The sequence below is a fragment of the Diabrotica undecimpunctata genome, chromosome 3 (genome assembly GCF_040954645.1).
Source record: "Diabrotica undecimpunctata isolate CICGRU chromosome 3, icDiaUnde3, whole genome shotgun sequence".
NCBI classification, from domain to species: domain Eukaryota; kingdom Metazoa; phylum Arthropoda; class Insecta; order Coleoptera; family Chrysomelidae; genus Diabrotica; species Diabrotica undecimpunctata.
This window is the reverse complement of record NC_092805.1, coordinates 6,875,569-6,902,855: the sequence shown is the minus strand read 5'-3', so window position 1 is coordinate 6,902,855 and position 27,287 is coordinate 6,875,569. Positions and strand designations below refer to the sequence as shown.

The window sequence follows — 27,287 nt, the reverse complement described above, 5'->3', positions numbered from 1 at the left end:
TAGCCTGAAATTGGGCCCAGTAACTCCCACTCCTGCCCTTTCATCTATCTTAGATCCATCCGTATACCATACGAGTGAACCTTATTCCACTTTTGGTTCAATTTCTTCACCCATTTGGTGGTTTTTTATGACCACTTCAAAGGGTGTTTCGAAGTCGAATTTGACTGGCATAGCATCTGTCGGCATGTCCTTAGAATCCAATGGAATTTCTTCTAAGATTTTCAGGTGGCCAACTAGATCTCCAGGTTTCATTATTTGTGTCTGTCGCAGTTTTAAGGCGGTAGTTACTGCCTCCCTCTTTATGCAGAACTGCAAGGGAGGAAGGTTCAGCATCGCCTCTAGAGCTGCAGTGGGACATGTTGACATTGCCCTTGTGATTCCTAGACAAGCTAGCCGCTGCACTTTTTGCAGCTTGGCGTTAGCTGTTATTTGTTGTGTTTTTGGCCACCATACGAATGATGCGTATGTGACCATGGGCCTAATTATTGTTTTATATGACCAGAGAGCCATTTTCGGTTGTAGGCCCCAAGTTTTTCCAAACGTCTTGCGGCAGGTCCAACTTGCCACCAAAACTCTTGATAAATTTTTTTCAATATGACTATTCCAGGTGAGTTTTTGATCTAGGGTTACCCCCAGATATTTTATTTCCTTGGAATAGTCTAATGTGATGCCATTCATAGTTGGAGCCTGTAAATTGTATTTACGTCTCCTTGTAAAAGGTATCAAAGTCGTTTTACTGGGGTTGACATTTAAGCCCTCTTTCGAGCACCAACTTTTAATTTCGTTAAGAGCAATTTGCATGAGACTAGATATAGTCTGGTCATGCTTGCCTCTAATTGTAACAACTAGGTCATCTGCGTAACCTTGGGTTATAAAACCAGAATCATGCAACTTAGTGAGAAGGTTATCCACAACCAAAGACCACAACAGAGGCGATAATACTCCCCCTTGAGGGCACCCCTTTACCGCTGTCACAGTCACAGATTCTCCTCCAATACTAGCAGTGATGATTCTCGTTTTTAGCATTGACTGAATCCATTGTATTAGTGAGACTTCAATGCTCCTCTTTACTAGTGCTCTTTTTATGGATTCAAAAGAGGTATTATCGAATGCTCCCTCTATGTCAATGAAAGCGCAAAGAGCTATTTCTTTTGCCACTATTGTCTTTTCAATTTTTTTGACTAGCGAATTCAGAGCACTTATAGTGGATTTGCCAGTCTGGTAGGCAAACTGATGTTTGGGAAGTGGTTTCCTCGCTAATGTTTCGCTTCTTATGTAGTAATCTACTAGTTTCTCCATTGTTTTTAGGAGAAAGGAGGTCAGGCATATAGGACGATAAGACTTCGCTTCGTCTGTAAGACGTTTCCCCGCCTTTGTTATAAATACCACCTTTGCGTCCCTCCAAGTTTTTGGAATGTGACCTAACACCAGGCTTGCTATGAAAAGCCGCTGTAGTTGCGGCTGTATTTGCATGAAGCCTTTTTGGAGTAAAGCAGGAAATATTCCGTCCTTACTAGGGGATTTAAAAGGTTTAATCAATACGATACTCGTTTTTGAACATAATTTACACGCGCATGAGTCTCTGGGAATCTCGTTACTCTGGGAATTTTTGACTTAAACTCCTATTGACTCCTATTAATCCATTAATGCCCATCATATGGTGGGCAATAAAGTAACTGTTTATCATATCATTAGAAATTTATAACCGCTTGGCGGTAAAGGGTGATTAGTTTTGTGCTAAGTTTTCTAAGGTTAAATTCTAGTTCACTGGTTGCATTTTAGGAGAGTTTTTGTAGGACTTTTTCGACTATTTTGAAAAATCTTTTGTAGTGTTCAACTAGTAAGGCTTCTAAATATCAAATAGTGATATAAATAGTATCGAAATTTATACTGGTGAGTATTTTGAAGGTCTTTGATTCTTGTATATGATATATAATACGCTTGGCAATCGTGGTAACTAATTAATATTGTTTATGTTTTAGAAAAAATGACGAAAAAATATGATCCTAATAATCCCGAAGATGCAGAGGAATTGTTAAAAATATATGAGAGTTTAGAAGATGACGATACTAAATTGACCAGTGTAACGAAGTTCAACTCACGTTGCATTATCCAAATGACGGAAATGATTCTGACAGAGATGATGCCATAAGTGATAAGGAAGACCAGTTCGATTACACTTTTCAAAGTATTGGCCGAGGTAAAATCTCAAAGCATGGATATTCCAGCTGTTTCTCGAAAAAATACAGCAATTGAGAAAACAGTGCTGTCAAATACAACTGTGACTGTAACTCACGAATCAGGTAACAAAAGAAAAAGGGAGGTTGCAGAAATTTCACAAGATTCTGAAAACAGATAAAAGTCTAGGAAAAGAAGCGATCGCAAGTAAGAAGAAAAAAAACTGGAAAAAGGTGCCATAAATGATATTTTCAAAAAAAGTATGGAACCCCATATACCAAATGAATGAAAACAATAAAATTTGAAGCCAATCGATCTGTTTAAATTATTTTTTGATGAAAAATTCATGGATTATCTTTGTAAAGAAACGGTGAAGTACGCTTCACAAAAATCCTGCCCTTTCTCTTTGTCCGTTGATGATTTATATAAATACTTTGGCAACCTTATTCTCTCTGGACACCACCCATTGCCTTCTAGGAGAATGTATTGGGAATGTCGAGGGGACTATCACTCACATCTACTTAGTAATACTATGAGTCGATTTTTACACTTTAACGATAATATGTTGTATCAATAAACCAATAAAGCGTTCAAAGTTCAACCCCTAATGAACATTTTTATCATTACCTCCAGCCAGTGAACGGAAAAGCAAGCCAGTGCAAAAACATTGAGGCATTCGAGATGTGGTGTTACAGGAGAATGTGGAAAATACCATGGACAGAAAGAGTAACAAATCAAGATGTTCTGCTGAAGATGGGGAAGGAATGCAAAGTCATAAAAACCATACAAACGAAAAAACTGGAATATCTGGGCCACATAATGAGAGGAGAAAAGTACTCTCTGCTTAGACTCATAATCCAAGGAAAAATCACGGAAAAGAGAAATGTGGGACGTAGGAGGATTTCCTGGTTGCGAAATTTAAGGGAGTGGTATGAATGCAGTTCAATACAGTTGTTCAGAGCTGCAGCCAACAAAGTAAAGATTGCTGTGATGGTAGCCAACCTCCGATAGGAGACACTGCAAGAAGAAGTGAACGGAAGTTTCTCAGTGGACGAAGCCATGGAGCAGAATTATGGACATCATTCAATGAAGCAGTTTATTCGAGGAAAACCCATCCGTTACGGATATAAATTCTGGTGCGTTGCGACCAATAAAGGTTACCTTGCAAAATTTCATCCCTATACTGCAAGTGGAGATAAAAATTGCCTAGTAACTCGTTAGGAAGTTCCGTAACCGAAAAGCTGTGTATAGGATTTTTACCACAAGAATCTGTTATCTATATTGATGACTTTTTTACATCTTTACCTTTACTGACAAGGTTGAGAGATCAAAAGATACACTGTATTGGCACAATTAGGAAAGACAGGATTGAAAGAGCCCCACTCAAAGAAATAAAAAAAAAACAAATTCGTGAAACTGCCCACGCTCTACATAGCGAAGGACATCGGCTCACTCTTGTTAGCAGGCATGCCAATATCGAAGTTACTATGGCAACTAATATTTCAACCTCAGAAATATTTTTTCTTCTTCCTCTTTATAAGCAATTATGCTTGTTCATTGGCGGATTAATAACTCTATGGAAGGTTGTCATTCTATCTTTTGCGTGGTCGTCCGATACTTCTTCTGTCGATTGGTGACTTATCTCTTGCTATTTTGGCGACACGGGTCTCCTCCATTCTGCTTATGTGGTTGTTCCATTCTTTTTTTCTATCTTGTGTCCATTCATTTATACACTGTACGTTACATTTTCTTCTGTCTTCACTTCTCTTTCGATCTCTCAGCGTATTTCCTGTAATTCTTCTCAGAACTCTCACCTCTGCAGTTTCCAGTAGTCTTTGCGTTGTGGCTAGGTCGGGTCTTATTTCTGAGGCATATGTCATTATTGGTCTTACAGCGGCTTTATAAATTCTAGATTTCATCTCAGTGACAATGTGTCTGTTTCGCCATATAGTGTTATTAAGGCATCCTGCCAGTCTATTTGCTTTTTGTACTTGATCTGTCACTTCTTTGTCCAGGTCTCCATAGCTAGACAGTGTAATTCCCAGGCATTTTATTTCCATTACTTGTTCAATACTGATGCCATCAATTTCTATTTTACATCTGGGTGGTTCTTTGCTGACTACTAGCGTTTTAGTTTTCTGAGATGAGATATTAAATTCTTTTGCTCTTATGTTAAATCTGTGGACCAGTATTTGCAGACTATCTTCGTCTTGAGCTATCAATATTGCGTCGTCTGCGTAACAGAGTATTTTAATTTCTTTGTTTCCCATTCTGTATCCTCTTCCTTTGTTAACGGTTTTGATGATTGCATCCATGATCAAATTGAAGAGCATGGGGCTCAATGAATCCCCTTATCTTATTCAGCTGCCTATTTCTACAGGTTCTGTAAGTTGTCCATCTATTCTGACTTCCATTTTGTTGTTTTGGTAGATGTTAACGATAGTTTTTATACTATTTAGGGGAACTTCTCTATTATACAAAACATGTATTACATTTTTGAGTCCTACTCTGTCAAACGCTTTCTTTAGGTCAAACAGACACAGAAATGCTGGTCTATTATACTCTAGTAATTTCTCAGTAATTTGCTTTATAATGAATATTGCATCTGTACACGATCGTCCACTACAAAAACCCTGTTGTTCATTTGCTAAACTTATCCTCTGATTTATTAGCACTTTTAAAATTTTAGTTGTAAGTTTTGGGGTAGTATAAGTTTATACCTCTGTAGATTTTCTGACTGTTTTTCATCTCCTTTTTAGAATAGTAGAATTAGTTCGCTCGTTTTCCATTCTTCCGTATTTTATTGTGTTTATAATTTTATTAATTAATGTTATTTTTCTGTCATTGGTGCTCCACAATATTTCAGTAACTCGTTTGGTATCACGTCTTTACCAACTACTTTTCTGTTCTTCAGGTTTTCAAGTATTTTCCGAACTTCCTGTACATTTGTATTAAGTTCTTTATTTGTGGTAGTTTCTGGTGTTTCCGGTTCTAGCGTCGTTTGTTCTTCCTCTGCATGTAGCTTTTTTAGGTAGTCAATCCACGTATCCTTTTGTATGTGTTTTGGTTCTATTAGTTCCTTTACCTACGTTCTTTGACCTCTTATGAAGCGCCATATTTCGTTTTGCAGACCGTAAAAATAATGTTCCATTTCTTTCGAAAAGCGTTCCCGGTGATAATTTTTAATTTTTCTTACAAGTGTATGTGTTTTGTTTCTAATTGTCTTGTAATTATGGTATGCCTCTTGTGTTTTGGTTGACATGTATTTCAGGTAAGCTTTTTTCTTTTCTTTACATTTTTCCTTCACTTCTGTACAAAACCCTGGAGTTTTTCGCCTTGGGAACGATTTATTTTTATTTATATTTCTTTCACAAAGAACTTGCTTGACCGAGACTAAGATATTAGAGCTTTCTTCGACTCCACCACTTTCTGTGATATAATGCCGTTTCTGCTTTTTTCGGTTATCCTTTTTTGGAATAGGTATCTTGTGGAGTCATCCTTTAAGCTTTCGACTTTTATCTTTGTGGTGTATTCTGGTGTTTTATTATCAAATATTAACTCCGCCTGCAGTTTTGTTAGTTGGATCGAGTAGCTCGACAGAACTGTTACCGGTCCCAAACCCGGATAAAGCATAAGGAGGTCTACAGCCAGGTTAGCACCCTACTGCTAGACTTTAAAACCATACAGCTCATAGAAACAGGATTATGCCTCGGAACAGGAATGACTTCATTACGACGACTAATGCGACAATGAATTTACGGAAAACGAGAAGTATACTTTGCATCAGAAATACTTACTAGATGAAACTGTAAATAACAGATGGTCGAGAAAAGACAGAAGAAATATAGCGGTCCCTCAACCAAACGTTGTGGAAATGTATAACAAGGGAATGGGTGGTGTAGACTTATTCGATAAGATAAGAGGTTTATAAAGGATTCGAATTCGATCTAAAAAATGGTATTGGGCGATATTTAGATTTTACTTGAATGAGATAATTGTCAACATGTGGCTTCTTTACCGCAACATTGAGGCAATTTCTTTATTAGAATTTTACAGGCGAACTATGGAGGCCCTGCTGACAGCTCCAGATATTCCAACGCCACGTGGAGTACGTCCAAAATCTTCAAAACATGTTGTTGACGAAATTCGTTTGGATAATGTGGTCATTTGGTGGACAAAATTGAAAAACAGCGAAGGTGCGGCAAATGTGGCAAGTGTACCAAATATCGATGCATTAAATGTAATGTAGAACTTCATCCCAAGCAATTTTTTGTCAAATATCACACGTTGTAAAAATTTTAAAATAAATAATGTTTTATCAAATATTGTGTCCTTTATTGCCCAGTGTATATATCACGTCAGATATATCACACGTTAAAAAAAAGTTAAAAAGAAAAAAAAACGTAAATTTTGCACATTGCTATTAAAACAACCTCTCTTTATTTCATTCTGAAGTTTTAATTTCGTTTTAATAACAATTTAATTTTAGACATTAATTGATTAATGAAATAAATATAGAAATGCAACAAAATATAGCTTAAAAAAATAGAAAAAATCACTTATTAGCAACTTAAGATATGCCTTATTTTTCAGAGTACAATTTAAAGATTACCACGAGGCATTTGTATCGGAGTGGAACGTGGAAGACGGGTATGCAAAAGCGAAAACTGTGAATGATTACCCTTATAGAGCTTATATGGCAGGAGCTGATAATGCGTTGGAAATTATTTTGTACCAGAACGATACTGATCTGGACTATTTGTGCGTAGACGATTTTCAAGGTTTTAGCGTAAGTTGTTTCTATAAAAGATAAAAGTTAATAAACTCTATATGGATTTCTCTTTTATATTCCCTATTTATAAGATTTTTTTAGAATTTTTCTAAAGTATGTCTAACATTTATCGTCGATCTTAATTGTCTAGAACCATTTTGATAGTCTCCTGGTATTTTGTATTTATTTTGTTGGTTGATGTACTTGTTCCTTTATTTTTACTCTTATTTATTTCTTTTTCCCCTTCCTCTTCTTTTCGTTTACTATTGTTCGCTTCTTTTATCTCTCTCTCTATTCATATTATGTTATCCCCCTCGTGTTCTTCCTTCCTCCATTCGTCTATCTACTCCAGTCACTGTGGAGGAAAAGAGGTCAATACCTCTAAATTTTTTATAACTGAATCGATTTTGCTAATAATTTGGAATTAGGCTTATCTTACCTCCCTCTTCAAAAGTTATATATGCGATAGGTGAGCTTTTTATTTTTAAGGGGTGAAATCACCACTTATTGAAAATAATGAAAAAGATTTATATTAAAGCATTTTATGGATTTAAATCGTATTAAATTAGGTAATTGAAATATTGTCAATTATATTAATGGATATTGCGTACATTGTCATCCCTTAAATAATCTTAAAAACCACCCCTTTTAATAAAAATAATTGTAAAAAATCGTTTAACAGGTTCAAACGCTTTTGTAGTGCATTTATATCATCTACAATGTAATTATCTGCTTATATAAAATAATTTTGGTTGATTGCAACACTTCAACCCTTAAAAACTACCCCCTATGTCAAAATATATAAAAAAATCTTTTTAAACAACTTCAAAAGTTTTTAATGTACATTTATATTCAAAAATTCCTTTCTTATCAATAAAATATTTTTTGATTGGTTGCTTATTTTCAACCCTTAAAAACCACCTCTGTGCTCACGAAACAAATTCCCCTTTGGTAAATGTCTAAATAAAAAAATTAAGTATACTCATGCTGTTTTTATTGTAAAAAATTATGCATGAAAATACTTTACATTAGAAAGTATACAAAATATATTTACAAAAATAAAAATTATTTACAATATATCAAGTCGTGTTCTAACTCCACCTCTTCGTCTATTGCAGGACAGTTTTGACAATTGTCGCCAGAGCATGTTCCACGCGTAGCATTGCAAAATAGACCTAGTGTACGACAGCCACACGCTGAGCCGCAACCCTTTTTGCAATTGCAAAAAATCAGTTTCAATAGTTCTTCTGGTGCAGGTGAACTTTTCATTTTTATTGGTTGTAAAATATCATCACTCTTGAACCATCCCCAATCCGTTATATCAATCTCTTTGTTTCCAAGCCATATCTGAGTTTGTAAATAAACTCTTTTGATATGCTCATTCAGGGCACTTACAGTTGGTACAAGAGATGATAATTTAACTGCACTATTTTTAGTTGTGGCTTTAATAAACGATTCGTATCGCATTAGTTCAAGTAATGATGAATAATCTTCGACCTTATTCATTTTGTTCATCTGGATGTCTTTGGCAAGGCCATACAGCAAAATTGTACAGTATCTCCCAGCTTCTAAAATGTCTTCGAGATCTGAAGTACTCCTGTCATTGGCACTCATTGGCTAAACTTTTAAAACTTATAAATAACACTAAAATAAAATGAATTGTAGAAGATATACGTTTAATTTCAATTCTGATCGAAATAGTGTTACTTATACTGCTCGTTTTTTTTTTTTAAAACGCTAGAGTAATTCAAATTCTTTCCTTCGTATTTCGCTTTGTTTTAATCGAAATGGCTTTTAACATAGCTCATTTTAAAGGTTTTTTCTAGCTCTTTAAAACGTATTGTATGAATTTTTATCAAAAAAGATGTCCATTTTCCGATATTTGATGTTAAATGCATCGAGTATAGTATCCCAAAAACAAAAAGTCATCTTCAAACAATTATAAATCGCTTAGTATTGTACTTATAAAACTTAATAAAAAAACATTCTCTTTGTTTTTTTATAAGCTATATTTTTGCTCATTATAGATTTTTCAATAAAACGCTTTGTTTTTGAGTTATTCGTACAAAATCATTGGAAAGCATGTTCTTTTTTGGGAAAAGTTTACTTTTTCAAGTGCGTATAACTCAAAAAGTATTAATTTAGCGAAAACAATTTATATGACATTTTTTGTTTAAAATTTGATTCTATATCAATTCCCGGGGTTATTTTGAGTGTAAAAAGTTCAACCTCCTAGATGGGGTGCCAACCACCCCAGGGGTAGAAGCACACATCGGCACCATATAACTTATATTTTTTGAGTAATTTACTACCCACTGTAAAAATTTCAGATAAATCGGTGCAGTTATAAAAAATTTAAAGGGAAAATGCCACAGTAACTGGACTAATCGGGCAAACCAAAGCCTCGTTATACCCCATAAGCCTATTGAAGTCAACTAGTCTTTTTTATAGAAAAATATATCACAATTGCTAGCTATGAATCTTAATCTATACATTCTTTTCATTTATAGATCATCTGACTCTTCCACGGAACTATTTTTTCAGAACCTACTTAATTTGTTAGATGACTTGCCCAATAAAAACAGAAAAATTCTATGCGGTGACTTCAATAGATTTCGATTCGTCAGATTTATCACCCCTCGATGTACGCTCTACAACCATTAATGCAGGATTATCTGATCATGAAGCAGAATATACCATATTTAACACTCTCATCAAACCCTCCTCGAAAACCCGACGTTTATTTGGGTTTTTTTTCCGCTCAGAACTTTCGTAAATTCCAAAATTTATGCTTGACTTCTGGGTGGCACTTTCCTTCTGTGGATATCGACTATAACTTCATTGATATTTTAGATAGGTTTGTCTGTATTTTCAATAAGGCATTTCCTTTAATTACAATTAAGCCAAAATATCACAAACCCTGGTCTACCAAAGGATCCACATATCAGTCAAGAATATGCGTTCACTACTGTACATCAAGAAATTTACTACCAATGTCTCTGCCACTCAATATATCACCAAGCACAAATAAACCTATCTTACACTTCTTATCAAAACACCTAAAAAATCGTACCGTACTATCAAAATCGTCTATGAAGCTCTAAAAGTGTTGCAAAAGAAACTTGGTCAAATAATAAACGATCTTTGAAATAAAACACAGCTCAAACATTTCCCTTCCAAACCCCGAAAATCTAAATGTTAATGTGAGTAAAAATATAGCATCAATTATTTTGCCACAACAAGATCCCATTTTATATCTCCCCAATTCAAAAAAGGTTTCGAATTCATTCCTTATAAGACCAGTTGATAAATCTGAACTGATCTAAACAATCAATAGTATTAAAAGCAATTTTCCTTGTCATAGTGATGGAATCCCCATAAAATTTTTCTCAAATCTCTCAAAAATGTTTTGGAAGTCCTGGTCTCACTAATCAATGATTTTTTTAAAAAAGGTATACTTCTAGAGTGCCTAAAGACAGCCATTATTATTCCTCTTCATAAGGGTGATGAAAAATCGAATGCCTGCAACTATATAACTATTGCCTTACTACTGTTACTATCCAAAATTATTGAGAGACTTATAAAAGCACGGCTTCGGGCCTTCTATCGGCTTTTTATCTAATAAATCTACCACTGATGCTATGTTTTCTATACTACATGAGGTTTACCAAGCTCCAAACGATAATCTTTATACTGCCACTGTTTTTTGTGACTATGCCAAAGTTTTGATTGTGTAAATTACATTTTAATAAAAAAAAACTAAATGTTTACGGAATTCGATGTATTCCTTTGAATTCAATTCAAAAGAAAATCAATTTAGCATCTTCCAAAATAACATACTTTTCTTTGTTCGAATCTTATCTTTGATATGGTCTTTCTTTTTGGGGTTCTAGTACAGCTACCCAATCTGAAGTTATTTTTAAATTACAAAAAAGAGCAATACGGTATCTGTTTGGTCTCAAAAGAACAACACATTGCAGAAGCAATTTCAAAAATTATCGGAATGTAAGACTTCCCTCTTTATATATTTTAGAAACTGTTTGCTTGATTCGTAAACACCTACATGTTTTTCCAGCAAGATCTAAGCATGACTACTCCACCAGAAATTCAGCCTTTGATGTTTATTTACTGATCCCGTCCACTGAGTAAAGAAATCTATATTATATTTACCAAAAAAACTATACAGCCATCTCCCTTTACAACTTAAATCTGCAACAACTTTCCCAAAGTTCCGTAAAACGACAAAAGCCCTATCTGAAAGACATTATTCAGTAGAAGAATTTCTTAACGAATAACTAGGAAATTACGGTACCTTCATGTACAAGTAACTAAAGTATTTTTATCTATATTAGGGTATCATATTATGCAGCAACTTAAACTTATTAGTCCGGAAGGTTTTATTACCTATGCAATTTGCAATTTATTTAAATCTTGCAATGGATGGTGTATTTTATTATCTTTTATTTTGTAATATTGACGAATCAGGTATTTTCAGTAAATTTTAATTATTATTGTTATTTTCTGACATTTTATAAACTTTGTCTATAAAATTGTACAATTTTCAGTGACAATAAAGCATATTTCTATTCTGCAACCCTAGCTAAAATGACAAGGAACCATAAAAAACTAAAATCTTCCTCTCAAGTGAGTGGCTCCTCCAAACGATGCACTATGTCCCACCTGCGGTAGGCTCTCGCACTTGAGCCTCATCATTACCTGCGACAGGTTCCCCTAAAGTTCTTCCGTATTGGGCGGGAGAAGCACTCCCTTAAGAGTCTCTGACACCTCTTTGAAGAATGACAATATTGTTCCCAAGGTTCACGATGAATTTTCTTAATCACGAAAATTTATTTATTATTTGAGATATACAGAGATCTGATAGTATAACTTAGATTACCCTGCTAAATTTTAAATGTGTCTTGAAAAATATTTTACATTTCAGGTGATTCTTCATGCTCCGTATTCAATTCCTCAATTAAAAAGTCAATATTTTATGGTTCCATTTAACAGGGTAGTTAATGCTCTCGTTATTCCAAAGGTAATGTCAACTTCTGATAAAGTTAAAATGTACAAACCCAGAGCACGAGAATGTTATTTTTCAACTGAGAAAAAACTAAAATATTTCAAAATATACTCACCAAGAAATTGCAAGTTAGAATGTTTAACTGACTTTACTTTAAAAAAGTGTGGATGTGTCAATTTTCACATGCCCCGTAAGTATCCTTGTTGTTTAGTATTAAAATGTTTTAGAAGTAAACTAAATCACAAATCAAAATGGAGTAATATTATAATTTTTATCCGATTGAGAACATTTTACAATTTTTATCATTATTAAGGCTTGCGAAAAGTTTATAGATTTGAAGTATGTCTTATCGACAGAACAACATAACATACTACATCAATAGTGTCCTAATCCCACACATACACCAGTACACCAATACAATATAAATATTGTGTTTTTCTTCGTCTATTTGCTCCTTTCTTTATGTTTTTCTCCTATCGGAGATTAGATATTATCTAAGGCTTCTTCTTCTTCTTTGAGTGCCACTCTCTTAAATTTCTCATCCAGGACATTCTTCTACGTCCTGGATTTCTGCGTTCTTGGATTTTTCCTTTCATTATATTTTGTAGGAATGTATACTTTTGTCCTCTCATCAGGTGGCCTAGGTATTCAAGTTTCCTCTTTTTTATATTCAGTATAACTTCTGGATCGTTATTTATTCTGCGTATTACCTCTTCATTTATAATTTTATCCACCCAACTTATTTTTAGTATACGGCGGTAGCACCACATCTCAAAGCTTTTAAGATTTTTAACATTCCTCTGTTTAAGAGTCCATGCCTCAACACCGTAAAGCAAAGTACTGAATACATAGCATTTTAACATTCTAGTTCGTAGCTGAATACTATTCACGATTACATAATAATTTTTTCATTTTTATAAAGGTAGACCATACCTAGGTATGGCAAGAGAGATGGTACAGGAACTCGTTGTGGCTACAGAAAGTGTAGGTTTAAATATAAATATCTCGAAAACAAAAATCATGACCAATTTGGTACCCAACCAGAACATCAGTATTGGTGGGAAAGAAATAAAACTCGTAGATAGATATAAATACCTGGGACATGAAATTATGATTGGCAGGGATAACCAGACTCACGAACTGAAGAGAAGAATCGGCCTTGGGTGGGCAGCATTTGGAAAACTGAGAGAAACTTTTAAAAGTGAGCTGCCTACATGCCTAAAGAGAAAGGTATTTGATCAGTGCCTCCTCCCAGTCTTGACGTACGGAGCAGAAACACTTACCTTAACAAAAGCGGCAGCTACCAAACTGAGAGTCACGCAGAGAAGAATGGAGCGGTCCATGTTAGGAATATCTCTGCGAGACAGAATAACCAACGAATACATCAGGAGAACAACCGGAGTGACTGACATCATCGAGAAGATAGCCAGACTAAAATGGAGATGGGCAGGACACATAGCCAGAATGACAGATGGGCGATGGACAAAGAGGTTATTGGAATGGAGGCCAAGGGAAGACAAGAGAAGCATCGGTCGACCACCTACAAGATGGACTGACGATTTAAAAAGACTTAATAAAAACTGGATGAGAGCGGCGCAAGATAGACTGGGTTGGAAACATGAGGAAGAGGCCTATGTTCAGCAGTGGACTCTTGAGGCTGGATGATGAAAGGTAGACCTGGCAATTTCAATACGTCTTTTTATCTCGTGATTTTTGTCACCTGTTTCATTGATGAGAGTTCCCACGTATTTGTATTCGCTTACTTTTTCGAGTTGGGTACCGTACCGTTTATTGCGATACTAGTGTCATGTATTGGATTCTTACTGAAGGTCATATATTTGGTTTTTCTGACGTTCATCCTTATGCCGTAGTTATTACATATCTCATTCATACTTTCAACTAGATGTTGTAGATCTTCCGCTGTTCTTGCCATTATCACAGTATCGTCAGCATATCGAATGTTACTGATAACTTCTCCATTGACTATTATCCCTTCGATTGCACGTGAGAGAGCTTTTTGGCATATTTGTTCGCTGTAGATATTAAACCAGAGCGGTGACAATATACAACCCTGTCGTACTCCTCTACGTATTTCTATTTCGTCCGATGTCTCTGGTATCGATATTCTTACTCTTCAGGATTTCTTTGAGTTTATTGTGGCGTACTTTGTCAAAGGCCTTTTTAAAGTCTATAAAGCAGGCGTGTACCTCTTGGTTAACATCTAGACATCTCAGTATTAGGACGTTCAAGGCAAAGACTTATCTAAGGCTATCCGTCTTATTTATGGCTTTTATAAATAGTTCGTTAGTGGTGCAACCGAATTAGTCCAGTTGTCAAAGATTTGACCTTTAAAAACCATACAAACAAAAGCTAAATTTTGATGAGTGTCAATTTTGGGACCCCAAAAAATAGAAAAAGTTTACCAATTTTTGGGGGAATTTTAGGGGGAAGCCAGCAGGTAGGTGGGGTAAACATTTTTTGCATACTCTTTGGGGTCTCAAAAATTGACATTCTCACCAAAACTCAGCTTGTTCGTATGATTTTTAACGATTCAATAACGTTTTTGTCTCTGACAACTGCAGTAAATAATTCTCTTTTGTATCTCATCCAGTACATTCTTGTGCGGTCGGGATTCTACGTCCTTCTTAGAAATATTTTGTAGAAATGTGTATTTTGTCCTATATGACACAAATATTTCAATCGGCCATTTTTATATTTATATTCAGTATTATTTTATATTTATATTCAGTATTATTTGAGGCTCTATTCATTCGACATAGTAGGTCTTTATTTGTCATTCTGTCTCCCCAATTTATTTTCAATACCTATTTAACGATAGCACCACATCTCAACGCTCCCAATGTTTTTTTATATTGATCTATTTAAAAGTTTACCAAAAGTTCTTGGAGAAAAGCACCCCAAAAGATCGCTAGAGTATGCTCGTAGCTCACCTTTCTCGACTAGAAGGCGAATGAATTGATTTACAGCTTCACAGTCGCAGTTTGGTATCGGGAGTTTTTCCCACTTTTGAACCCCTCCCACCAAAGATTTTTTATATAGAAACCGTGTCTATTGAGAATTCTGTCATTATTGATGAGGGAGATCAAAACCGTTGGTCATTTCTGACGGTTGAAGCTTCCTAAAAAGATCCACGAAAATCCTGAAGAATGAAAATCACTCCAATGTATTTAGGATGCTTCTGGTGTTTGAGCACATTATTACCAAAAACATCTTCACTTGGTGGTGTGTTTCCTGATATTAAGATGGAAAGAGCTCTTCAGTCTTATCTAATGTTTGGTATGACCCACCATTTTTTAAAATATTTATTCAAAATAGATAAATCATTGGGTAAGGTTCTCTTGGTGGCTTGAAACTTCTTATGTTGGACAGTTAGAGCTAGATCATCAGCGTACCCAAATTTTCTTGTGATTGTGTTGGGAAGGTTTGATATGTCAAAGTTAAATAGAGGAAAGGGGGCAAAAGTAGATCCTTGTAGTAGTCCGTTGTTAACTTTTGTCTGTTTATATTGTTGCATTGTACGACGCAAAACTATCTATTTGCATATTGTTAATTAGTCTAAAATATGGTGCGACATGGAACGACCTTAATAAGTCTATAAAGAAGACATTACTTTAAAACTGTGTGGTAGGCAGCAGTTACTCTATGTATGTATTAAGATGAAATATTGGGTCTGTGGAGCATTTTATTTGGTCTAAAGTCAGCTTACTGTGGAGGGATGGTGTTTGGGATTTTTGGAGTCTTGGCGTGTTCAAGAATTCTTATCCATTTTAATCTATTTCCCGCTTAGGTATTTAAATTTTTTTTATTTTCTTGATATTCCACCTTTTATTCCATATTCCATAATATTATATATATACAAGCTGTACGCTCCCAAAGAAGCTGAAGCTGTTTTCACTTGAAGATCCTTTTTGTGTGAGGGATTATCCAATTCTTGGTTTGGTTTTACAGTTTCTGGTATGACTTTTATTTCCATTTTTTTGGTTTTTATTTTTATTTCCAGTCCCTTCAGTTTGGCTTTGTTTTCTATTTCTTGAAAGGTTTTCTTTAATGCCTTTTTATCTGTTGCTACTATGGTCATCTCATCCGCATATCCTATTATTTGCATATCCATAATATTGTTTTGTTATTTTTGGCACACTGATATGATTCTTTAATGTATTGGTTCTCCGTTGCCTTCTGTATCCTTAAGCTGTTGATTCTTCTGTTGTTGGAGCCGATTTCTCGGTCCCAGGACAAAGAGCAACCTAACCATGTTTTTCCCATTGCTATACAATCACTTAATGACCTCTTTATATTTGACTACTCTCACTGGGTTTAGCTTGCAGGCCAATGCAGTCTCTCGGAATATGGTGCGTGAAGCTATGAGTGAGAGTTAAGCGTCTTATGAAGAGCAGTTATCTTTTAGAAATATCTCTCATCTATGATGCTTGATGTAACCGTTTCCATAAAAAGTTAATACCTTTATAACACATCATACACACTAAAACTTGAAATTATCTTAAAACAAATTATATCTTAGTATGACTCTATTGGTTTTTTTCATATTTTTCCTTTTAAAACTAATATTTGTTTTTGATTACATTTTAGGAAAAAACAATACAGCTATATGTGGAAACGCTAAATATAAATGCGTAGAAGAAGCCGAACGTAAGTATAATAATTTTATAGATATTTCGTCTAATAAACTATAACAGTATAGTATAAAACAAGATTTTAAAAAAATCTATTATGCTAGAGTAAGAAAATGATGCTCATTACTTCTTTTACTCACGAAAATGCTCAGCGCAAACCATTCATTTGTAAAAAAAAATCGGTGGCCTGTAAAGTCGGTTTTACGGGCGAAGATTTTACGTGACAACGTCTTTTTCTCGGTAGAATATTTATTGATATGAATATTAGTTGCGGAGATATCGATCATTGAAGTTATTGTTTGCTACCAGTATTTTATACATTTATTTTTTTCAGTTATAAAAAATTACTATTTCCAATTGTGTCTACCAAGTATGGTCACATGTATTTGCCTACATATTAAATAATAATAAGTACAGATAATGTTATGTGACGTTCACTTCTGATTATATATATTTTAATATTTTTAATTTTAAAGAATCAATTTGAAAATCAAAACACTTATTCAGATCGAAGGTTCAAATTTTTGCTAAATAAATTTGAAATTAATTAAAATTTGTAATTGTAAATGGTAAAGTTGAAAATTAAAACATTTACTAAAATTGGAATTTGAAATTCTTGCTAAACACAGTTAAATTCTAACTCCGCGCGTGGTGATTGGTCGGTTTAGTTCGTTTGTTTGGTCGCCCTGTTTTGACAGGTTAGAGGTTATAATTTGTTATTTTAAATGTTTGACTAGCAATACGCGCTGTTTCTTCTCAATCGACTGAATTACGATTGATTGCAGAGTGATTTAAACTAATAATTGACTTAACACTATCAACATTTGTCAATAGTATGACATAACCTATAAACTCAGTTTCTCAACTTTTGTGTCAATCTAACAATTAATCAATCAATCATAGTTTACGATAATGAAATATTAGTGTACAATTATTTACCTTTATTGTTGTAGTTGTTGTAAATGACGAATCTAAGCACTCCACATTTTCACTACAGACACAGTTGACGATACTTTAACCACACGTGTGAACTTGTATTATGACGCTTTCTCGGTTTTCCAACGCCAAGAACGCTCGAGAAAGACAGAGACACAAGCACGCACCGATTCAACGCGCCTAATTCTCTAGTGCTGCGCGCGCAGCGGACCGATCATGTTTGAGTGGGAGAGAGACGCAAGGCATTCGCCGATCCGGCGGGCCTCTCTCTCGTTCGGTGACTCATCGTAACAGACGTGAGCGGGCGTTACACTTTTTCATGAGTGACTCCGAGCCACAACCTAATTTAAGACGTTGTCACGTCAAAAAGACAGATAAACAAAAGGAAATATTATTAAGATACGCGAGTGAAGAAAAACCTTAAGTTTAACTCTCGTGAAAAATAGAAGATCATATTGCAATACAATATTTTTAGAGTTGGATGAGATACCAATGACAGGTCATGTCCAACTGAGTCGCCTATTATCAAAGTCACCAATCTCCACCTTGACCAATTTTACACGAATTGCGAAATTCTGTAGCTTTATTTCGGTTACGATTTGCCTAATTATTATAATTTGTTGTAAACATGTAATGTCAAGTATCTACTGAGAAAATTCAAAAAGAAAAATGAACATTGACGATTGTAATACTAATACTTTAACTTGGGTTACTTTTATACAAATTTCGCTGCCTTCAAGTCATTTGAAATGGGTCTAGTTAAATCAAAAGTCATTATTGCCAAAATTGCCAAGTCACTCCGGTTGAAACGTCAAAATTTGGATTACCCTTCACCAAAATGTCTTCAGATTTTTTGATGGATCGCTTCAGATAAAGTCGTTTACATTCAGTAAGTTTAAAATGCCACTGCCTTGTAGCTTTAATGAAGCTATCAGCCTCGGTCTTCCAGTCGAAAAAGTTAAAATCTTGGTCAGCTAACAAAACAGTGGTATATTCTTTCATTTTCTTGTAATATTCTGCAGAATTTGCTACAACTTTAGGTTTTTCTATTTCTCTTTGAATCAGTCCAAATATCCTATCGGAAGGGATAAATGAGTGCCCTCTAACAGGGAAGTAGCTCCATTGTTTTTATATTTATGCTCGCTTGCATAACCATGTCAAGCATATAGTAAGCACAATCCTGTTCTTATTTTGACCGCCACATCCGTCACACACAAGTCTCACAGTAGTTACCTTTGACATATCTGTTTGGCATAAACGATGCCAGATTGCGAGGCTACATAATTGGAAGAGTTCCCGTATTGGTTCTCCGTCCAGCAATAGTTGAATGAGTTCTGAGGTCCAAGTGCAGTCTATGAGTATCCCTGAGAACGCTCACCAACTAGATGAACTGACGACCTGAAGCGTGTTAGCAATAACTGGATGTAAGCCGCACAAGACAGAGACAGATGGAAAATGCTGAGGGAGACCTATGTCCAGTATCGGTGGCATATAGGTTGATGATGATGAAAGCCAGCTTTCTGTAGAGGGATGGTGTTTAAAGATGAATGATGAAGAATTCTTATCCATTTTATTCTATTTCGCGCTTAGCTTTTGCAAATTTTTTTGATTTGCTTGATCTTCCACCTTCCATTTCTTTCTGAGACTACCTTCCATTTCTTTCTACCTTCTGAGAGGCAGCAGGTAGTAAGGGTTTCCGAAACAACAAGCGGACAAAGAGGTATAACGTATGGAGTGCCACAGGGAACAGTGTTAGGACCTGTCTTATTTAATCTATATATAAATGGTTTATTTTCATTGCAAAGTACAGGGCATATAATTGGGTTTGCCGATGACACGGCTATTGTTTATGAAGCTGATAACTGGTATGACTTAAAAATAAAAGCAGAAACTGATCTACAATTCATAAAAGACTGGTTTGATTATAAAATACTTACAATAAATTTTAAGAAGACTGTTTACTTACCAATTTCTAACTATACTGTGTGTTATAATAGACACACACTTAAAATGGGATTGTCACATTAAATACGTTATTAAAAAGTTACAGTTTATCCTCTATAAATTTAAGCACCTAAAAAACACATACCGGATATATACCTTCGCACACTATATTACGGATTAGTAGAAAGTCATCTCCGTTATGGTATACTGGCTTGGGGAAGCGCTTTAAAAACTTACATTCTCCCACTAGAAATCATGCAAAGAAGATTTCTGAGGATCATTATGGCTAAACCCTACACTTGTTCTACAGATAGACTAAGGAGAGCAAAATATTTGACTTAAAGCAGTTATACTTTCTTTGTATATCTGTAAAATATCACAGCATGAAAGTTAAAAGCAACTTACCTTCACATGGATATCATACTAGAGGCAAGCACCTCTATATGGCTCCAAAAATGACGAAATCTTTCTGTCAACGATCTTTCTTATTTTTAGCCCCTAAAATATACAATCATATTCCCCTTGATATTAAAAATATGAAGAATGACTTTCTCTTTAAAAATAAATTAAGATCATATCTCATGGAACAGACAAGACATTTTTGTAATATCATTATAGTAGCATAAGTTATAAAGCCATATTCACTTAAACTTTCTTAAAAAAAAAAACTTTTTATTTTAAATCTAGTACACTAATATGATTAATACATAAGTACTGTATTCATACCAAGGGTTTCTACTAAAATTTTAATTATGGGTATTTATGATTCAAAAAGCAGTATATATTATTGTATTGTATACATTGTATTGTTTATTTTATTTAGCATATCTACCATAACATAATTTGTGTATTTGCAGAGCTCGTTAATACTTATTAGTATCTAAGTTTAATTTTATTATACATCTTTGATTGTTGTATCTAAATTTTCAACCTGCTTGTTTTTTATGGTTAAATTTTATCTTATATATATTTATAGTTTAGTATAGTATATTGTATTTTTATTTATTGTATGTTACATTTACCGAAACAGGTGGTCCCACACCTCTCGGAGACCTTCGGGTTAATTTATTCACATATTTTTAATTATTGAAACAAATTTTGTATTATTGTTGAATAAATTATTATTATTATTATTTCACATTCCATAAAATTATGTTTTGTTATTTTTGACACGCTGATATGATTCTTTAATGTAGTGGTTCTCCGTTCGACAGTGAGATTATGTAAATAAAGCTGCCTGCTGATCTGGCACTTTCTGGTAAGGACAGATTTTTCTGAAGGTCGAAGGAGAAAGTGATTATGTCGGTATTTTTTTCCGTCAGTAAATTATAGAATGCCCTGGCTCGTAGCTTGTGGATTCTTTTTTGACATATTAAATTAGCTTTCTCACCTCCTTCAGATCGTCTAATTTTTTCCTCTAGTGATAAACATATAAAACCCATATCTGTACGTGATGTACGAAAGCCTAAATTAAAATTTTTGTTAAACACCTCCCGGAAAAATTTTCTCTTGACAAGTTCATTTGACGGATCACTTGAGTAAAAACGTTTGTTTTCAGACAGATATCTCCGTTTGGATTTGCCACGGCAATAATGTGACTCAATCATTTTAGCTTCATTGTTAAAAGGAGAGATTGAGTGTGATTCTCTATTTGTTGCACCACCTGACCATTCTGCTCAACTGGTCCTGTGCTCCTTCGAATTCAGACGATTGTCTCAGCCTCCCATTGTATTTTCCTGTAGAGAGGAGTGTAGTCTCGTCAGCAAATAATAATATTGATTCTGATCTACTCAACGGGTGGGGAATGTCACTGTTGTAGGTGCTAGAATTGAGCCCTGGAGGACTCCAGCTTGTGGAGTGAATGGTGTTGATAGTATGTTATAAATAGATGAGAAACCTCTGTTATATTAAATTTATTTAAAGAAAAATTCATGTCAGCCTCTGTCAATAGAGTAGGAAATAATTCTATCAAAGTTAGTTTAATTTGGTTTAATAAAATACAAGACCGATAGCTAGGAATCTTATGAACGTGAATGTTTTCAAACTTACATCTCCAAAATTTTGTTTTTCTGCTAAAACACCTTCCATCACAGTTGTGGGATTCGACAAATCATTATTTTATTCATTTCTATTGACCACTGTCAATTCCGTCTTTGTCAAATTTGCATCATGGGCTCGGGAAGTTGATGCTACTTCATGTGATATTGTTGAGATTCAAAACGTTTCTAGTGAACCACTTTTTAACTAGTTCTTCTTTTTGCAGCTGGCTTTTTCTATGCTCGGTTCCAGAAAGCTTGTTTAATTATCAGACATCTACAAAAAAATCGTAATTTCTAATACGTACAAGAAATGTTATTTTTGATAATTCTTAATCTTTTCTGTCTCCTTGTAAGTGTCTACAGGCACCTACAGGTATCTACAGGTATCAATCTCCTGTTTAATCTCAATACTCTTGACTCTAATGAAGATGTATAAAGATATATTAAAAGAGTCTGACTAATCAGACTCTTTTAATACGAAACCTTTTCTTTCCTAGGTCAAAGGCATCACTAACAAAATCGACATAACTCTAAAATCAAAAGGAATAAAGACAATATTTATCCCTCACCAAAAACTTTCTGGTGGTCTATCTCGTGTTTAATCCGGCAAGGGCGATATTCCAAACGAATAACATGGAGTTTATTAAATTTTTTTGTGCAGCTTGTTCATGATCTTACGTAGGTTAAACCAGTCAAAGAATCTACCAATATTTCATTTCATTTAGAACCATTGAGATTGAGAAGCGCTAAAATTGTGTTAATAAAGCAGTTAAAAACACAATAAATAAAACGTATTAGATTCCTGGTCAGATTATTACAATACTTTAGTCACTGAATGCAATATCTAGATGTTTCCAGTTCATTACCAAAAAAATATTATTTCATATTTCAACTCATATTTAATGGTTGTTGCACTTTCAGTGTCATAAAGATATATGATTTAGAACTACTTTATGTCCCTGATCTATACCTAATGTATTCGCGTTTCCTAATAATTCATCTATATTATTATGAATTTATGTTATTAGATTTACTAAAACTGGAACAATATGATATTCAAATAGAAGATGAAAATATGGACTTCTTTTGTGATTGTAAACCATTGTGTACGGATGTCACCTATGACGTTGAACAATCGCAAGCACATTGGAATAAAAAAGAACAATATAAAGCAGCTGGAATAGAGAAAGCTTTTGATCCAAGGTAAGTGGTTAAAATGATAGTTAGGTAATAAATACGGCAATAAATAATTTTTCGTTTATTAGAGCTAAACAGTATGGTTTGTATCCTAATTTTAAGTCTGAATTTTGTACAGATGAAAATTCATGATGCAAAAATTGACAAGTTGTGATCTGTGAAAGGCCAAGGTCATGTCAGCGATATAAAATCGACTGCTTTGGATTCTTCTGAATGTTCCGTCTTCTTCTTTGTGTGCCGTGCTTGTATTCAAGCGTTGGCTATCGTCATATTGACAAGCTGATGAAAAGATTTTCGGTCGGCAGCTAGATGAAACAGTTCCTCGACCATTCGACCTGTCCATTGTCTAATGTTACGCAGCCAGGACAGTTGTTTTCTTCCGACCCAACGTTTTCCTTCGATTTTGCCCTGAATGATTAACCGGAGTAAGCGATATTTAGGTCCTCTCATTATATGACCGAAGTATTGGACCTTTCTCATTTTGATGATGTTGATCAATTCTCGATCTTTGTGCACGGTCTCTAGCACGCGTTCGTTAGATATGTGTGCTGTCCACGGGATTCTGAGAATGCGACGGTAACACCATAACTCAAACGCTTCTAATTTGTTAAGATTTTTTATTTTTGTTGTCCAGGTTTCACATCCATAGAACAAAGTGGACCAGACGTAGCACTTCAATACTCTTAGACGTGTGCTCAACAACAGACTTCTACTGCATAATACAGAACGCCAGTTAATAAAGTTTTTCCTCGCGAGTTCTATTCTGGTCGAAATTTCCTCGTCACTTTCAACCCTGCAGTCAATCCAGCTACCCAGATATCTAAAGTGTTCCACCCTTTCCGGGATGGAAAGTGCATGTTCCCATGGACAGCAAAAATGTTTTCGGCTTATATTGCGTTTCATAGACTTACTAGTAGCAGAAGATTGGTTCATAATTTAACTCGAAGACGACCATCAAAAATCAATGAAGGCAATTTCTTACAGAAATTTATCTAACTAGTGTTGGTTGATTGTGTAGTGAAAAAGTTGATTCTAATTTATGATAATTTTTCACAGTAGGGCGGTTATAGTAACGTAAAATGTATGAAGCGCTCGAACAGAACACCCATTTTGATAAAACAATTATATTATTTCCACATGTTATTGTACACTATATTCATTTCCAGTGATTGGCAAAACAGACTGATTAAATGACAGCCAACTTGACAGATATATCTTCCACAATGGGAGATGTGGATGCAAATATGCCACAATTTGTGGCATATTTGCATATACTGTAACTATAAGTGGGCTAGAATTTCAAACACCAGAAAAGAAAATAAAATAGATAGAAAAAAATGGAATGTGTAAAAGCTGAGAGATGTAACAATTGTAGAACGGTACTCGAAAAACATCACCAACAAGCTTTTTTTATTTTCGTCTTTATAGATGGGGGGTCTGGAATCTTCAAAAGACATCTCAGTCGCTGACGCCGCCTGACTGACCTTAGTGTAGGATTCGTTTTTCGTACTCCCGGCGATAGTTCCCGAGGTACTTTAAAATCCGCGTAGAGGCGTTCGGCGTAAACTCGCCCTCTCATCGCCGAGTCTATGCCAGACCCTCCTCTGTCATTCAGCGATCCGGAAGTAGGGCCAGCATCACTTCCGAAGAACTACCTTCATTCATTCATTCTCCATTCATCCACATCCACACTCCATTCATCAGCAAGTAGGCTTTCTGTCTCGTTACAGGTAGCGCGTAGAAGACCCTCATCGCTCCTAGTACGGCATCACTCCCAGGCGGTCATTTCCTCCTTTCCCACAGTCTGACTCACCCAGTCACTCATACAGTCTGACCCACTTTTCTAGCTTCTTTCCCTCTTACCTTTGCCGTTGGTCCAGCTATCTTTCTTGCTCTTTTTTTTTCTTGATCACTGAAGGGATATAGTTGTGTACGCTAGTCCAACCTGATTTATTTTCAATCATTCTCTCAATCATTTCTCTCACTGTAACAAAATTCACACCTGTCTCTCTTTCCATTCTGTTCCTTTCTACTATCCATCTGTTGTACTCTAATATCGTATGTGTCACAGTTTTCGAGTATCCACAGTATAGGCATTCATCTGTGTCAGCCTTTCCGAATCTAGAGAGATAGGCCCTAAAACACCCGTGTCCTGTGAGCACCTGCGTCAGGAAATAATCCAATCACCTGTGGCCACAGTCCACCCAATCTCTTGTTCGGGATCAGCATTTTCGTCCATTGTGCCACATCCTCTGTGTTGTTCCATTCTTCTTGCCATCTTTTAATTGACCTTTCCCTTTCCTGTCTTCTCTCGGCCGTAGTAAGGTTTGGGCCTCTTCTCTCATAGAGCCCTTTTCTTTCCACCGCCAAAACATGCAACGGAACATATCCAGTGATTGTCCACAAGGTTGCCCCAGACACAGTCCTGTATGCGTATGCCACTCGCAACAAACTTGTTCTGTCCACTTGTGTCATTAGCCTCCTATAGGCCGTTATCTCTACCACTCCGCTCCAGACTGGTGCCGTGTAGAGGACGATCGACTGTAGAACACTGTGTAAGACCGTCCTCCTTTCGAATTTGGGTTCCCCAATGTTGGGCATCACCCTCCCCAACGCAGCCGTACTATTAGCAGCCTTCCGGGCCACCTCCCGCACGTGCTATCCCCATTTTACATTCTGGTGCAATGGCACTCCTAGGTACTTTATGTGTTTCTTCTTGGGTGTTAGAGATGCTAACGCACATTGTAATTAAATACTTGGCCTGTTCCTTTTCCCCTTCAGAATGATGTCTTCGGTTTTCCATGCCGCAAGTTTCAGTCTATGCTGCATCATCCATTTCTTTGCGACGTGGCCTGCGTTCCGAATCTGGTATTTGAAATCTGGATCATCCCAGGAAGCTACTAGTACAGCGAGGTCATCCGCGAATGCAAAGGGGGTTGTAACCTCTCCGTATTCACAGTTCATAACCCCGTCATGTGCCAGGTTTCATAGCGTCTGGCCCAAGACAGATCCCTAGAGGACCCCGGCCGTCACGTCCACGATCGTGCTCTTTTTCACCATAATCCTTCTCTCGGAGGACAGATACTCCGCCAGCACATTCATTAGGTAACCAAGACATTCTCTCTCCTCCATTGCCTTCATTACCTCGTTCCACTGCAGCGTGTTGAATGCATTCCTAACATCGAACAACAGCAGGGCTGCCCACCGATGTTCATACCCTCTGTTGCGCAATGCTTCGAGTACACTCACCATTGCATCAATCATGCTTTTCCCTTTACAAAAACCGAATTGACTCCGAGATAAACCACCTGACCTCTTAATCATGTCGTCTATGCGTACTCGCAGCATCCTTTCATATAGCTTACCAATGCATGGAAGAAGACATCATCAACAGGCTAAGGACTCAAAATGTAAATGAAGAAGGCCAGACAGATATAGATTCTGGTCCTACTGGACCAGAATAAAGGAAGATATTGAAGCAGCAGCGAAAGATGAAATAGGAACAGAAACTTGTATGTAATAAGTATGAGCTCAGTAATATTTATATTGGTAATAGATAAAAAATAAAAAGTGAACACAAGATCTAGTAAATTGTGGATGTTAGGTACTGCACGTACATAATTTTGACTGAAGAATTGGAAATAAAATATAATTGGAGAGGTTGTAGTCGCGACAGTTCGGACAATAGCAAAAATCGAATCGTTTGGGTGTTTCACACTAATTTTGCAATTATACTGTTAATCATAATAATTTTATTTTTAAATAAGTAACTTTTTGTTTGTTTTAGTAAACGTTACTCCAAGCTTTCTGTATTTTTCAAACAGGATTCATTCTTAACCTCACAAAGAAACGAGCTCTATGGCCCAACAGATTTCTTGGCTAATTTTGGTGGCCTAATGGGATTATTCACTGGATTCTCTCTGTTATCGGCTGCAGAAATTTTGTACTTTTTGTCAGTTAGATTATGCTGTAATTTTAGATTATATAGAAGCGCAACAGGGATCGGTGTATAATGGATTGTACTTGAGAAAGTTGTATCTGTCACTTTAAAAATTAAAAAGTTTATCAAATAACTGGTGGTCCTCATTTAAAAATGTTTTATTTTTTATAATAAAATTGTATTTTAATAATATTTTGTACAACCAATAGATTTACAGTCAGAAAAATGAAAGATTACCCATAAACGATCATATCAATCACTTAATTTATATTTGCTGTCTTTTTCTATAACAAACATTTTTTATTTATAGAAAAAGACAGCAAATACAAAATAAGTGATTGATATGATCGTTTATGGGTAATCTCCCATTTTTTTGACTGTACGTACATTAAATTTTTATGGAACACCTACGAAGTAGGCAACACATCATACGAATTTATTTCTTGAGGTGGCAAAAATACATCAATTGGGATGGTTTTCTAGAGAAAGCGATTTTCACGATGCAATAAAGTTTATGCCAATTTATATTTCTATAGTCAAGTACGTAAGTATTTTTCAAGAGACTAAATTATTAGTTTAATACACATATTATTAAATTAGACACTTA

General features: G+C 35.4%; 1 protein-coding gene across 2 annotated transcripts in view; it reads left to right on the top strand.

Annotated features, from left to right (window-relative positions):
* The window catches only part of LOC140436396 (pickpocket protein 28-like), a 51,109-nt gene extending 24,302 nt beyond the window's left edge, over positions 1-26,807 (top strand). For both annotated transcript variants that reach the window (XM_072525158.1, XM_072525157.1), the window contains 5 exons: positions 6,772-6,967; positions 11,892-12,162; positions 16,581-16,640; positions 22,572-22,746; positions 26,528-26,807. In XM_072525158.1, the coding sequence (XP_072381259.1) occupies positions 6,772-6,967; positions 11,892-12,162; positions 16,581-16,640; positions 22,572-22,746; positions 26,528-26,753 (928 nt within the window). In that variant the 3' untranslated portion in view covers positions 26,754-26,807. The remainder of the gene's footprint in view (positions 1-6,771; positions 6,968-11,891; positions 12,163-16,580; positions 16,641-22,571; positions 22,747-26,527) is intronic.
* Positions 26,808-27,287: the final 480 nt, after the last annotated feature.